We start from the raw sequence: 16,125 nt of genomic DNA on the forward strand, positions 1-16,125 counted from the left end.
TACCATCCCTAGTACACGGTGTTACAGCCCTACCAGCCCTACCAGCCCTACTAGCACTAGTACATGGTGTTACAGCCCTACTAGTCCTACCAGCCCTACCATCCCTAGTACACGGTGTTACAGCCCTACCAGCCCTACCAGCCCTACCAGCACTAGTACATGGTGTTACAGCCCTATCAGCCCTACCAGCCCTAGTACATGGTGTTACAGCCCTGTCAGCCCTACCAGCCCTAGTACATGGTGTTACAGCCCTACCAGCCCTACCAGCCCTACCAGCACTAGTACATGGTGTTACAGCCCTGTCAGCGCTACCAGCCCTACCAGCCCTAGTACATGGTGTTACAGCCCTACCAGCCCTACCAGCCCTACCAGCCCTACCAGTCCTAGTACACAGTGTTACATTCTTACTTAAAAACATAATTTTATTCCCATTTCATTTCCAGATCTAGACATGCTAAAGTAGTTTCACCCATAGTGGCATGAAGCTGAGAATAGCCTATGAGACAGGGACATGACCTGCTCTGATACTTCTGCTGCATGTATACATGCTGAGGGAAGACTGAAGAGGGACTTTTACACACTGGCAGTGTGATCTGAAGGCTAACAGCAGTTCATTTACTGTATTAATGAGTTTTCCCATGACAACATGAGGATTGTCAACCTCAAGGCTGAACAGAGCTATATCAATCCACCAGCCCTGTCATTCTGCTGTCTCAGGGTTATTATCGGTCCCACATGCCCTGTCACTATGCTGTCCCACCAGCCCCGTCATTCTGCTGTCTCAAAGTTATTATCTGTCCCACAGATCCTGTCACTATGCTGTCTCAGGGTTATTAGCTGTCCCACCAGTCCTGTCACTATGTTGTCTCAGGGTTATTAGCTGTACCACCAGTCCTGTCACTATGCTGTCTCAGGGTTATTAGCTGTCCCACCAGCCCTGTCAATATGCTGTCCCACCAGTCCTGTCACTATATTGTCTCAGGGTTATTAGCTGTCCCACCAGCCCTGTCAATATGCTGTCCCACCATCCCTGTCACTATGCTGTCCCACCAGTCCTGTCACTATGCTGTCCCACCAGCCCTGTCACTATGCTGTCCCACCAGTCCTGTCACTATGCTGTCTCAGGGTTATTAGCTGTCCCACCAGCCCTGTCACTATGCTGTCCCACCAGCCATGTCACTATGCTGTCCCACCAGTCCTGTCACTATGCTGTCCCACCAGTCCTGTCACTATGCTGTCCCACCAGCCCTGTCATTCTGCTGTCTCAGGGTTATTAGCTGTCCCACCAGTCCTGTCACTATGCTGTCCCACCAGCCCTGTCACTATGCTGTCCCAGGGTTATTATCTGTCCCACCAGCCCTGCCATTCTGCTGTCTCAGGGTTATTAGCTGTCCTGTCACTATGCTGTCCCACCAGCCCTGTCACTATGCTGTCCCAGGGTTATTAGCTGTCCCACAGGGCCTGTCACTATGCTGTCCCACCAGCCCTGTCACTATGCTGTCTCAGGGTTATTATCTGTCCCACCAGTCCTGTCACTATGCTGTCCCACCAGTCCTGTCACTATGCTGTCCCACCAGCCCTGTCACTATGCTGTCCCAGGGTTATTAGCTGTCCCACAGGGCCTGTCACTATGCTGTCTCAGGGTTATTATCTGTCCCACCAGTCCTGTCACTATGCTGTCCCACCAGTCCTGTCACTATGCTGTCTCAGGGTTATTAGCTGTCCCACAGGCTATGTCACTATGCTGTCTCAGGGTTATTAGCTGTCCCACAGGCCCTGTCACAATGCTGTCTCAGGGTTATTAGCTGTCCCACCAGCCCTGTCATTCTGCTGTCTCAGGGTTATTAGCTGTCCCACCAGTCCTGTCACTATGCTGTCCCACCATCCCTGTCACTATGCTGTCCCAGGGTTATTAGCTGTCCCACAGGCCCTGTCACTATGCTGTCTCAGGGTTATTAGCTGTCCCACCAGAATATATTTAAATCAGCGAGTGTGTAGAGGGCGCTGCATGTTACATTCATCCAATGGCTGTTTGCATGAGCTGCATTGCTAGAAATATCTTAATGCATCTGTAGAATATTAACCTGGTCAGCTTGTAGAACGTTTCAATCTTTTGCCTATCTGGGATAAATGTTGTCAGTGCATGACATTTAGGCTATATGATATGATAGTGTTATAACATCAGAAAATAACACTGAAAGGATTTTAACATTTAAATTCAAAGCAACTTGTGCAAGACACTGCTGGACTTTGCTTTCAGCGTTGTCTACGATGTCAAATCTCTGAGAGTAGGCCATGCCGTGGTGTTCACAGGGAGGTGAGGAAATAAAGACGACACCACCATCTGGTGGTGGGAAGCAGATTAACAGTACTGCAGAACAAGATGCTGCCCGTTGACAAGTCCGCTACTGTAACTATAGGCCAGCTACCTAGATATGTGTCAGTCAACGTTGTCTTCAAAAGGCAGTGCCTCAGGCTAGCAACCAATTAAGCCTCTACATCTGCGTTGCTTACTCTCGTGGGTTTTAGGCTCGGTTTCTGTATAGGCCTTTGTGACAACTGCTGTTGTAAATAGGTCTCTATAAATAAATGTGGTTGATTGATTGAAGCCTATCCAATGGGTTTAGCTGCAATGCTATATGCTTGTTTTGGAACCTGGATTGGATACTAATGGATGGGTGTTTTGCTGAGATGTTTGGCTACTGTTTTTAGAACTAAATCTGGCAACCACTGAATTGTCTTTATGCTGGGGACAGGTTATGGATTCGATTTGTTCACAAAAGCCTGTATTACAATTGATCAATCTAAAGAATTTCCTGATTGGAGCTATCAAGTGAGGGATTAAATTGATTACGAAAACTAACACATCTGGTAAATATAGTTATATTCTAACGCATCTGGTAAATAAACTTCTGACTGTGGGAAGATCCCAACTGTTGAATTCCTCGCGTCTTCTCTCCACTCGCCTCCTTCTCAAACCCCATTGGATGAGAGAGCCAGAGATCCCGCCCATCTGACATTCTCCTACAATGAGTTTTGAGAAGAAGGTGAGAGGAGCGAGGGCGCGAGGGAAACAATTAAGATTTGTCCGTTGACATTTGCGCCCGCTTTATGGAGTCTGTCACGTGACGAGCGTCCAGTTTGCGTTGATAAACACGGAAGTGGGACTGAAATGTGAAAACAAATGACACAGTCGTTACCGATTCTTTTTAAAACGTGCACAATCTTAGTTTACGCGATTTCTGCTGTTATTTTGAATTAACCGTAATTATTTATAGTTCTGCTGTAGGGTAGATTAGCACAATGAAGAACTGTATTGCTGCTGTGATAACACTATGCATTGTAATGCAGGTGAATGACGCTTTGGATTTCGAGAAAACGCGCACGGCATATTCTGCAAAGGCGAGTGAAATATCTGTAAATGTATTAAAATGTTGTTCAGTAACCTACGCTATCAATTCATTATGTATGGTATAGTAACATAGACTATTCAATACTATTGCACAGATCTTTGGGTTCTCATGGGAGAACTGCGGTAAGCCAGACGACCCAGCGGTTCTGAAGACCCTAACCCTGTCCCCGGACCCCATCACAGTTCCAGGGGACCTAACGGCCAGTGCATCCGGGAACACAACGGTCGAGCTGGCCGCTCCCCTCGCTGTTAGTACTAAGCATGCACCAAGGGTCTCCTCTTAAAATGCTCAAATGAGATCTTGAATGCTATTTGATTACTTATGAAGTATACTGATTTGTTTAGGTAGCTAGCAGTGGTGGAAAAAGTACCGAATTGTCATAGTTAATCAAAGTAAATATACCTTAATAGAAAATTACTCAAGTAAAAGTGAAAATTACCCAGTAAAATACTAGTTGAGTAAAAATTTTAAAGTATTTGGATTTAAATATACTTAAGTATCAAAAGTAAATGTAATTGCTAAAATATAATTAAGTATCAAGAGTAAAAGTACAAGTATAAATAATTAAAAATTCCTTATATTAAGCAAACCAGGTAGAATTTGCTTGTTTTTTTTAATCTACGGATAGCCAGGGACATGCTCCAACACTCAGACATCATTTACAAACAAAGCATGTGTTTCGTGAGTCCGCCAGATCAGGGGCAGTAGAGATGACCAAGGATTTTCTCTTGATAAGTGTGTGAATAAGGCAATTTTCCTGTCCTGCTAAAGGAAAATGTATGGTGTAAAATGTACATCATTTTCTTTAGGAATGTAGCGACAACAATATCAATAGTACAGATATCCCCAAAAACTACTAAAGTTGTACTTTAAAGCATTTTTACTTTAAGACTTTACAGCGCTGGTAGCTAGTGAGGTAGGCATATGGTATTGCCTCTTTTTAATATATACCTATATATATATAGAATGTATAGGCTCTTGGTGGATAAAAATGGGCACAGTAAAAGACAGTTATACACACTATAGCCCTAATAAATAAGAGACCATCAGTTCTTCCTGAAAAACTTACCAACAGAATTGAAAGCTGTTACTTAGCCATTTCAGTCTGTAGGCCTATTCAGACATGTGAGAGCCTATTCCACTTTGTCTGTGTGTGTCTATTGTTGGATCTGAGTGCTTCTGGGGGGCTCTGGGTAGTTCTAGGGGGCTCTGGGTAGTTCTGGGTGGCTCTGGGTAGTTCTGGGTGGCTCTGGGTGCTGTGTTGTTAAACAGGTAGAAACTTGCCTGCGGAAGGTTTGTCTGACTCACTGATCCCATGAGCTTCATGTGAGCAGCTCACCACATAAACCCCACTCTGCTGCACTGATGACCCAAATAGATATGAAATGTACAGTATACTTCCTGATACAATGCTCACCCTTACAATGTAGAGTTCACAAGAGAAGGGATGGCATTGACAGTGGTGTTGGCAATGTTCTGATCAAGAATGCACCAATGTAATATTGTTGCATTTTGAAAGTTTTTGCAACAGACGTACTAGACATTCTGCTTTAGTTGATGCAATGCATATGTAACGGAAATGAAATGGCTAGCTAGTTAGCGGTGGTGCGCGCTAATAGCGTTTCGATCAGTGACGTCACTTGCTCTGAGACCTTGAAGTAGTGGTTCCCCTTTGCTCTGCAAGGGCTGTGGCTTTTGTGGGGCGATGGGTAACGATGCTTCGTGGGAGGCAGTTGTTGATGTGTGCAGAGGGTCCCTGGGTCGAGCCCGGGTCGGGGCGAGGGGACGGTGTAAAGTTATACTGTTACACATAGAAGAGTGACTTAATTGTTCTTCTTGGAAATCAATTTATTAGATCACAGTGCCAGATTATCATTTTCCTTTCCTACCAAGTAAAAAGGCAGTAACTGCTCATAGCGTGGAACTGAGAAAAATTGCTTTTATTTACCTTGGTTTCACAGTAACTTTATACAGTTACTGCTAACATGACCCCCCTATTTTCTCCTGAACACAATACAACAGAGGCAGGATACTTGTCCACATGATTAAGCATGTATTTAATGTAGCAAAAATGACATTAACTAATTTTCGACCAAATGAGCAGTTACTGCCTTTTAGCTTGGTAGGGCAGTGATAGCCTACCCAGAATTCTTTCTAACATTGCAGAATTCCAATGGTGACATCATTGCAAGGGAAGAATATAACCGTTTCTTCTTTGCTGTAAACGACTAGGGCACAATGTTCAAGTCAAGAATAGTGTGGCATCAGACACGGCTGTAAAACACCTTGGCGCTGGTCTGATTTTCTCCTCTTTAGGTAACCACGCTTGGTGGTACAACTGTAAAATATCGTTTTATTGACACTTGTTATTTTATTGATACTTTGTTTTTCATAACATCCTGGTCCTATTTAGGATGCATATTGGCCAGTCAAAAGTCAAACAGTAGTTAAATAACAGTATTTTGTCCATAGGTAAATGTAACCTTGTGATGGCCTACCTTGTGGATAGGTGCATTGTTACTGTAGCCTACAATGTTTTTCCAGACATCCCACTTAACTGGCCCTATATATTTATCTTTTAGGTGAATGTGACCCTGGAGAAGGAAGTGGCAGGGTTCTGGGTCACAGTCCCATGTCTGGAAGAGATAGGGAGCTGCCATTACACAGACGGCTGTGACCTGCTCAACTTGCTGATACCACCAGGACAGGACTGTCCTGAACCTCTTCACACCTACGGCATCCCCTGCCACTGTCCCTTTAAAGCTGTGAGTCTATACTGTATTCCTTCCCCTGCCCACTGTCCCTTTAAAGCTGTGAGTCTATACTGTAGTCCATCCCCTGCCACTGTCCCTTTAAAGCTGTGAGTCTATACTGTATTCCTTCCCCTGCCACTGTCCCTTTAAAGCTGTGAGTCTATACTGTATTCCTTCCCCTGCCACTGTCCCTTTAAAGCTGTGAGTCTATACTGTATTCCATCCCCTGCCACTGTCCCTTTAAAGCTGTGAGTCTATACTGTATTCCATCCCCTGCCCACTGTCCCTTTAAAGCTGTGAGTCTATACTGTATTCCATCCCCTGCCACTGTCCCTTTAAAGCTGTGAGTCTATACTGTATTCCATCCCCTGCCACTGTCCCTTTAAAGCTGTGAGTCTATACTGTATTCCATCCCCTGCCCACTGTCCCTTTAAAGCTGTGAGTCTATACTGTATTCCTTCCCCTGCCCACTGTCCCTTTAAAGCTGTGAGTCTATACTGTATTCCATCCCCTGCCCACTGTCCCTTTAAAGCTGTGAGTCTCGAGTTTGTGGTAGTGTTCATTAGGGCACAATAATTTGAAACCATTTTGCTATGAAAAATGATCATGGTTGTTCCTGGTCCCTCTATAGGCATATCTGTCCATTTTCTTCCATTTGGTGCCTTTTGAACACAACCCTCCTACATGGTATGTGATGTAGAACGTACCTGTTATTCAGTGGTTACCGCTTAGGCTACTTCCCTCTTTCATATCCTCATCAGTGCAATGTAGTGAATGTCCGTTGATAGCACTGTGAATGATTGGTAACAGAGTGCTGTTTGTTGAACAGCAGCTAGCCTAACAACAAAACGTTCTCTGAATGTTTTGAACATTTGCACTTAGCGTTCTGTTGCTCAGTACTCATTCTGTTTTTCCTCAAGGATACGTTTTTTTCTGTTTACTCAATGTCTACTGTTTTCAAATGACCTATTTTCTCTCTCCTGAGGGTGCATACCTTTTCTATACAGTAAAACATGCTTCACTCAAAGGTTGTGTCCCAAATGACACCTTATCCCTGTATATACTTCGACCATGGTGCACTACCTTTGAATAGAGCCCTATGGGCCTTGGTCATACGTAGTGCACTTTATAGGGTATAGGATGCCATTTGGGATGAAGTGGAAGTGTATTGGTTGAAACCTCTATTTCCTGTCTGTTCTAAGGGGGCATACACACTACCAGAGTCAGACTTCTACCTCCATGACATTGACCTGCCCTACTGGCTGACCAACGGATACTACAGAGTACAAGGAGTGCTGGGAGCTATGGGGAAAGAGCTGGGCTGCCTCAAAATCACCTTCTCTGTCCACTCTAATAACTAAATGATGGATAAATTACCTTATCTTTCCACTCTAGTTAAATGGTGGACACAGGGAACATTATGTACCATTCAATGAGCTGGTGTACTGACATTTTGTCTTCTTTATTCTGAAGGGAACTTCTGCTCTCATCTCTTCTCATCTCATCAAAGTGCCAATTGACAACTGGGCCTGTATACACAAAGCCTCTCAGAGTAGGAGTGCTGCTCTAGGATCAGTTTTACCTTTACAATCGTAATGAATAAGAGAGTGGGACCTGATCCTAGATCAGTACTCTAAAACGCTTTGTGGATACTGGCCCTGTACCAAACAAGCAGTAACTGAGCTGCTACTGTAGTGGTACTGTAGTTTAAGGATACGATTCAGACTCACTTTCAGGTAAAACAGTTAAGTTGAGTGATTTTGCATGGCTTGCTACTGTACTGCTATGAACTTGTCAGAACCATTATGATTATTTTTCATAATGTTTTACACTGTCTTTTTTATGCTGAATTATTTATATTCGATTTCTTCTCAAGGTTGAATGGCCGTGGGTATGCTTCTATTGGTCATCGGCTTTTACCCTGGGTAAGGTACTGGTCACATAACTAGTCGTTTTAGGAGTTTTAATTGTGACAGTCGTTTCTAGCTGATGCTTACTGTGTCATAATTTTTGGTTCTATGGGTCGTAATGCTACTTCCTGTTGCTAGTGGTGACACTTCTGATTTTACGACCCCTGGGAATATGTTGTTCTTCCTGTTGCTAATGGTGACACTTCTGATTTTACGACCCCTGGGAATATGTTGTTCTTCCTGTTGCTAGTGGTGACACTTCTGATTTTACGACCCCTGGGAATATGTTGTTCTTCCTGTTGCTAGTGGTGACACTTCTGATTTTACGACCCCTGGGAATATGTTGTTCTTCCTGTTGAGGGTGGTGACACTTCTGATTTTACGACCCCTGGGAATATGTTGTTCTTCCTGTTGAGGGTGGTGACACTTCTGATTTTACGACCCCTGGGAATATGTTGTTCTTCCTGTTGAGGGTGGTGACACTTCTGATTTTACGACCCCTGGGAATATGTTGTTCTTCCTGTTGAGGGTGGTGACACTTCTGATTTTACGACCCCTGGGAATATGTTGTTCTTCCTGTTGAGGGTGGTGACACTTCTGATTTTACGACCCCTGGGAATATGTTGTTGAGGGTGTTGAGGGTGTATTGATCAGTTTTCTTCTGAAGGTGTTTTGTTGTTGACATGTTCAAAGTGCCTAAATAGACCTGCTGGAAAGGAGATCTGCGAATCAGGTGGGACTGTGTGATGTTTCAAAGGGAAATGGAATGAAAGCAGCCAATCAATTCCCCCCCCCCCCCTCATATAATACCGTACCAATAGGCTAATCCTGTTCTATAACCAATTAAAGTGTTGTAAGGAATGTAAGTGCACTTCCTATCTTAAATAATTATTCTAATGAAATGGTTAGCAAGTAAAGAAGTCTTAAGGAATCAACACGAAAAAATTGCACCTTGATTATTTAGAAATGACATGCTTACTACTGTAACAAATCAGCATTATGTTGGTGAATATTTCACTGTAAAAACATTTTTTTTAATTATTCAATAAAATAATATCATATATGTTGGTAAGTCTTTTGTTTTCTGAAATGCATTACTGTATTGCGCAATCAAGGTGTTTAGGATTTGAATCTCTGCAGTTTCACAGGATGGCCACAGGATGGCACTAGAGGTTAACCGTTGGTTACATGATGGATATGTTAGTACCTAGTCTCTGATGTTGACCAGTCAGTCTGCAGTTGGAAATCCACTCTTTGTGTCCTCATTCCTGATTTTTACAGGGTGTACTCCAATTCACTTTACTAACATATGTCCAGGTGCTCTGTAGCCTCTCTCTCTCTCTCTCTCTCTCTCTCTCTCTCTCTCTCTCTCTCTCTCTCTCTCTCTCTCTCTCTCTCTCTCTCTCTCTCTCGTTCTCAAAATATGTCTCAGAGCAGATGCCTCAATCAATTTATAACATTTTTGGCATGCGTTTTTCTGGATGTTTTTGTTGTTATTCTGTCTCACTGTTCAAATAAACCTAACATTAAAATTATAGACTGATCATGTCTTTGTCTGTGGGAAAACGTACAAAATCAGCAGGGGATAAAATACTTGTTTCCCTCACTGTATATCCACAGTAAAACGAGTCCCATACCGACATAACCTGAAGGCCGCTCAACAAGGAAGAAGCCACTGCTCCAAAACCGCCTTAAAAAAGCCAGACTACGGTTTGCAACTGCACATGGGGACAAAGATTGTACTTTTTGGAGAAATGTCCTCTGGTCTGATGAATCAAAAATATAACTGTTTGGCCATAATGACCCTCGTTATGTTTGGAGGAAAAAGGGGGAGGCTTGCAAGCCGAAGAACACCATCCCAGCCGTGAAGCACGGGGTGGCAGCATCATGTTGTGGGGGTACTTTGCTGCAGTAGGGACTGGTGCACTTCACAAAATAGATGGCATCATGAGGTAGGAAAAATATGTGGATATATTGAAGCAACATCTCAAGATATCAGTCAGGAGGTTAAAGCTTGGTCGCAAATGGGTCTTCCAAATGGACATTGACCCCAAGCATACTTCCAAAGTTGTGGCAAAATGGCTTAAGGACAACAAAGTCAAGGTATTGGAATGGCCATCACAAAGCCCTGATCTCAATCCTATAGAACATTTGTGGGCAGAACTGAAAAAGTGTGTGCGAGCAAGGAGGCCTACAAACCTGACTCAGTTACACCAGCTCCGTCAGGAGGAATGGGCCAGATTTCACCCAACTTATTGTGGGAAGCTTGTGGAAGACTACCTGAAATGTTTTACCCAAATTAAGCAATTTAAAGGCAATGCTACCAAATACTAATTGAGTGTATGTAAACTTATGACCCACTGGGAATGTGATGAAATAAATAAAAGCTGAAATAAATAATTCTCTCTACTATTATTCTGACATTTCACATTCTTAAAATAAAGTGATGATCCTAACTGACCTAAGACAGGGGATTTTTACTAAGATTAAATGTCAGGAATTGTGAAAAACTGAGGTTAAATGTATTTGGCTAAGGTGCATGTAAACTTCCGACTTCAACTGTATATACAGGGGGTACCTGTCACGCCCTGATCTGTTTCACCTGTCCTTGTGCTTGTCTCCACCCCATCCAGGTGTCGCTTATTATCCCAGGTGTATTTATCCCTGTCTTTCCTGTCTCTCTGTGCCAGTACCAGCGGTTTTCCTAGCTCTTTTTCCCCAGTCTCTGTTTTTTCTTAGCCCTCCTGGTTTTGACCATCGCCTGTCCTGATGCCAAACCCGCCTGCCTGACCACTCTGCCTGTCCTGACCTCGAGCCTGCCTATCGCCTGGTACTGTTTGGACTCTGACCTGGTTTAGGAACTCTCGCCTGTCCTGACCTCGAGCCTGCCTATCGCCTGGTACTGTTTGGACTCTGACCTGGTTTAGGAACTCTCGCCTGTCCTGACCTCGAGCCTGCCTATCGCCTGGTACTGTTTGGACTCTGACCTGGTTTAGGAACTCTCGCCTGTCCTGACCTGCCTTTTGCCTCCCCGTTTGTAATAATAAATATCGGAGCTCAATCCTCTGCCTACTGTGTCTGCATTTGGGTCTCGCCTTGTGCCCTTATAGTACCAGTACAGAGTCAATATGTGGGGCACCGGTTAGTCAAAGTAATTGAGGTAATATGAACATGTAGTTAGAGTTATTAAAGTGACTATGCATAGATAATAACAGAGAGCAGCAACAGTGTAAATGGGGGGGGGGGGGGGGGGCAATGCAAATATTCTGGATAGCCGTTTGACTAGACGTTCCGGAGTCTTATGACTTGGGGGTAGAAGCTGTTTAGAAGCCTCTTGGACCTAAACTTGGCGTTCCGGTACCGCTCGCTCCGGTACCGAGAACAGTCTATGACTAGGGTGGCTAGAGTCTTTGATCATTTTTAGGGCCTTCCTGTGACACCGCCTGGTATAGAGGTCCTGGATGGCAGGAAGCTTGGCCTCAGTGATGTACTGGGCCATACGCACTACTGTCTGTATCGCCTTACAGTCAGATGCCGAGCAGTTGCCATACCAGGCAGTGATGCAACTGGTCAGGATGCTCTCGATGGTGCAGCTGTAGAACCTTTTGAGAATATGGGGACCCATGTCAAATCTTTTTAGTCTCCTGAGAGGAAATAGGTTTTGTCGTGCCCTCTTCACGACTGTCTTGGTGTGCTTAGACCATGTTAGTTTGTTGGTGATGTGGACGCCAAGGAACTTGAAACTCTCAACCTGCTCCAATACAGCCCTGCCGATGAGAATGGGGGTGTGCTCGGTCCTCCTTTTCCAGTAGTCGACAATCATCTCCTTTGTCTTGATCATGTTGAGGGAGAGGTTGTTGTCCTTGCACCATATGTTCAGGTCTCTGACCTCCTCCCTATAAGCTCACTATAGGGAATATGGTGCCATTTGGAACTTGGGAATGCTATTTGCTGGCCAGCAGGGGGGTTGGCTACCCTCCTGATGTCTGGTCTTCCTACTCTTTTGATGTCTGGTCCTCTTACCCTCCTGATGTCTGGTTCTCCTACTCTCCTGATATCTGGTTTTCCTACCCTCCTGATGTCTGGTTCTCCTACCCTCCTGATGTCTGGCCCTGCTACCCTCCTGATGTCTTACCCTCCTACCCTCCTGATGTCTGGTACTCCTACCCTCCAGATGTCTGGTCCTACTACCCTCCTGATGTCTTGGCCTCCTACCCTCCTGATGTCTTGGCCTCCTACCCTCCTGATGTCTTGGCCTCCTATCCTCCTGATGTCTTGGCCTCCTACCCTCCTGATGTCTTGGCCTCCTACCCTCCTGATGTCTGGCCCTCCTACCCTCCTGATGTCTGGCCCTCCTACCCTCCTGATGACTGGTCCTCCTACCCTCCTGATGTCTGGCCCTTCTACCCTCCTGATGACTGGTCCTCCTACCCTCCTGATGTCTGGCCCTCCTACCCTCCTGATGACTGGTCCTCCTACCCTCCTACCCTCCTGATGTCTGGCCCTTCTACCCTCCTGATGACTGGTCCTCCTACCCTCCTGATGTCTGGCCCTCCTATCCTCCTATCCTCCTGATGTCTGGTCCTCCTACCCTTCTGATGTCTCCTGGTCTCTTCTACCCTCCTGATGTCTGATGTCCTCCTACCCTCCCTGTTCTCCTACCCTCCTGATGCCTGGCCTTCCTACCCTCCTACCCTCCTGATGTCTGGGCCTCCTACCCTTCTACCCCTCCTGATTTCTGACCCTACTACCCTCCTGATGTCTGACCCTACTACTCTCCTGATGTCTGACCCTGCTACCCTCCTGATGTCTGGATGTCTGGCCTTGCTACCCTCCTACCCTCCTGATGTCTGGTCCTCCAACCCTCCTGATGTCTGGTCCTCCAACCCTCCTGATGTCTGGTCCTCCTACCCGTCTACCCTCCGGGTGTCTGGGTCTCGTTCCTTCCTGATGTCAGGCCCTACTACCCTCCTGATGCCTGGTCCTCCTACCCTCTTGATGTCTAGTTCTCCTGCCCTCCTGATGTCTGGCCCAGCTACCCTCCTGATGTCTGGCCCAGCTACCCTCCTGATGTCTGGCCCTCCTGCCCTTCTGATGTCTGGCCATACTACCCTCCTGATGCCTGGTTACCTACCCTCTTGATGTCTGGTCCTCCTAACCTCCTGATGTCTGGCCCTACTACCCTCCTGATGCCTGGTTCTCCTACCCTCCTGATGTATGGCCCTTCTACCCGCCTGATGTCTGGTTCTCCTGCCCTCCTGTTGTCTGGCCCTGCTACCCTCCTGATGTCTGGTCCTCCCACCCTCCTGATGTCTGGTACTCCTCCTCCTCCCTATAAGCTCACTATAGGGAATATGGTGCCATTTGGAACTTGGGAATGCTATCTGCTGGCCAGCAGGGGGGTTGGCTACCCTCCTGATGTCTGGTCCTCCTACTCTTTTGATGTCTGGTCCTCTTACTCTCCTGATGTTTGGTCCTCCTACTCTCCTGATGTCTGGTTCTCCTACCCTCCTGCTACCCTCCTGTACTCCTACCCTCCAGATGTCTGGTCCTCCTACCCTTCTGATGTCTTGGCCTCCTACCCTCCTGATGTCTTGTCCTCCTACCCCCCTTACATATGGTTTTCCTACCCTCCTGATGTCTGGTCCTCCTACCCTCCTGATGTCTGGTCCTCCTACCCTCCTGATGTCTGGTCCTCTTACCCTCCTGATGTCTGGTCCTCTTACCCTCCTGATGTCTGGTCCTCTTACCCTCCTGATGTCTGGTCCTCTTACCCTCCTGATGTCTGGTCCTCTTACCCTCCTGATGTCTGGTCCTCTTACCCTCCTGATGTCTGGTCCTCCTACCCTCCTGATGTCTTGTCCTCCTACCCTCCTGATGTCTTGTCCTCTTACCCTCCTGATGTCTGGTCCTCCTACCCTCCTGATGTCTGGTCCTCCTACCCTCCTGATGTCTGGTCCTCCTACCCTCCTGATGTCTGGTCCTCCTACCCTCCTGATGTCTGGTCCTCCTACCCTCCTGATGTCTGGTCCTCCTACCTTCCTACCCTCATCTCGTGCTTCAGCTTTATGGGGGTTTATTATGCAAAGACTTTTATGCCTCCACAATCACACTCCCTGTTTATAGTAGGGTTGGGGCATGACTTCCCTTATGCCTCCACAATCACATTCCCTGTTTATTGTCAGGCTGGGGCATGACTTTCCAAATGCCAAGTCCTATAAAAATACACTAAAAATACACTATAAAATGCTGATCACAAGACAATGCGTATTAGGCTACAGTAGACTACTACTGAAAACTAAATATTTAGTTAAGACTTTAGTTGATTGTATTTGTTAAAAGATAACTTTAATGGGGGATATGGAGTTTCACATCTACTTATAAACTCTTACACATTGGTGAATGTTTACACCGTCAGTCTATGTGGGGAAACTACATTTCCAGCATGTATAAACAGTTATTGGCTCTTACATAAAATCCCCTATTCACACATACAATGAACTCCATAGTTTTAGCCTACTGTTCCATACATATTTGGAAGTAGTCCAGCCTAATGCACATTGTCTTCAAAGTGATCGGCACCCTAAGCATATGACTATAGGATTGATGTTAAAAAGTCATGGCCCTACAATCTTTAAAATCTTTGACTTGTTTCTGTTTTTTCATCCTTGTTCTCAAACCTTCGCTTTGAGAAAGTCCTCATTTCCTATCCTAGTGCCCTGGTAATGAAAAGGAAGGATGTCACATCCCTTCAACCTCCCTCTTTCCAGTGTCCGTTGAGGCCCTCTTTCTCAGATAAATGATTAGGCCTACCAATGACAATGACCCTTCCAGATGATCTCTTTCCTCTTTCCGGTGTTCTTTCCAAAGGCCTTATCGAGGTTAGCCTGATTCCAGATCTGTTTGTGCTGTTTTGCCAACTCCTATGGTCATTGTCATACTGCACAAACATTAGTTGGCAAGACAGCACCAACAGATCTGGGACCAGGATGGTCTATATCTATGTACGGGTTCTATAGGTCCAGTGGTGTGTATGGGTTCTATAGGTCCAGTGGTGCATATGAGGTCTATAGGTCCAGTGGTGCATATGAGGTCTATAGGTCCAGTGGTGCATATGAGGTCTATAGGTCCAGTGGTGCATATGAGGTCTATAGGTCCAGTGGTGTGTATGGGTTCTATAGGTCCAGTGGTGCATATGAGGTCTATAGGTCCAGTGGTGTGTATGGGTTCTATAGGTCCAGTGGGGTGTACGGGTTCTATAGGTCCAGTGGTGTGTATGGGTTCTATAGGTCCAGTGGTGCATATGGGTTCTATAGGTCCAGTGGTGCATATGGGTTCTATAGGTCCAGTGGTGTATGAGGTCTATAGGTCCAGTGGTGTGTATGGGTTCTATAGGTCCAGTGGTGTGTATGAGGTCTATAGGTCCAGTGGTGCATATGAGGTCTATAGGTCCAGTGGTGTGTATGAGGTCTATAGGTCCAGTGGTGTGTATGGGTTCTATAGGTCCAGTGGTGCATATGAGGTCTATAGGTCCAGTGGTGCATATGAGGTCTATAGGTCCAGTGGTGTGTATGAGGTCTATAGGTCCAGTGGTGTGTATGAGGTCTATAGGTCCAGTGGTGTGTACGGGTTCTATAGGTCCAGTGGGGTGTATGGGTTCTATAGGTCCAGTGGGGTGTACGGGTTCTATAGGTCCATTGGTGCATATGAGGTCTATAGGTCCAGTGGGGTGTACGGGTTCTATAGGTCCAGTGGGGTGTACGGGTTCTATAGGTCCAGTGGTGTGTATGGGTTCTATAGGTCCTGTGGTGCATATGAGGTCTATAGGTCCAGTGGTGCGTATGGGTTCTATAGGTCCAGTGGGGTGTACGGGTTCTATAGGTCCAGTGGTGTGTATGGGTTCTATAGGTCCAGTGGGGTGTACGGGTTCTATAGGTCCAGTGGTGTGTATGAGGTCTATAGGTCCAGTGGTGTGTATGGGTTCTATAGGTCCAGTGGGGTGTACGGGTTCTATAGGTCCAGTGGGGTGTACGGGTTCTATAGGTCCAG

General features: G+C 45.9%; 1 protein-coding gene across 2 annotated transcripts in view; it reads left to right on the forward strand.

Moving 5' to 3' along the window:
- Nucleotides 1-3,143: 3,143 nt before the first annotated feature.
- Nucleotides 3,144-16,125, forward strand: part of LOC139390740 (coiled-coil domain-containing protein 69-like) — a 39,266-nt gene continuing 26,284 nt past the window's right edge. For both annotated transcript variants that reach the window (XM_071138076.1, XM_071138077.1), the window contains exons 1-3: nt 3,144-3,402; nt 3,508-3,660; nt 5,996-6,178. In XM_071138076.1, the coding sequence (XP_070994177.1) occupies nt 3,304-3,402; nt 3,508-3,660; nt 5,996-6,178 (435 nt within the window). In that variant the 5' untranslated portion in view covers nt 3,144-3,303. The remainder of the gene's footprint in view (nt 3,403-3,507; nt 3,661-5,995; nt 6,179-16,125) is intronic.

Source organism: Oncorhynchus clarkii, chromosome 31, assembly GCF_045791955.1.
Source record: "Oncorhynchus clarkii lewisi isolate Uvic-CL-2024 chromosome 31, UVic_Ocla_1.0, whole genome shotgun sequence".
NCBI classification, from domain to species: domain Eukaryota; kingdom Metazoa; phylum Chordata; class Actinopteri; order Salmoniformes; family Salmonidae; genus Oncorhynchus; species Oncorhynchus clarkii.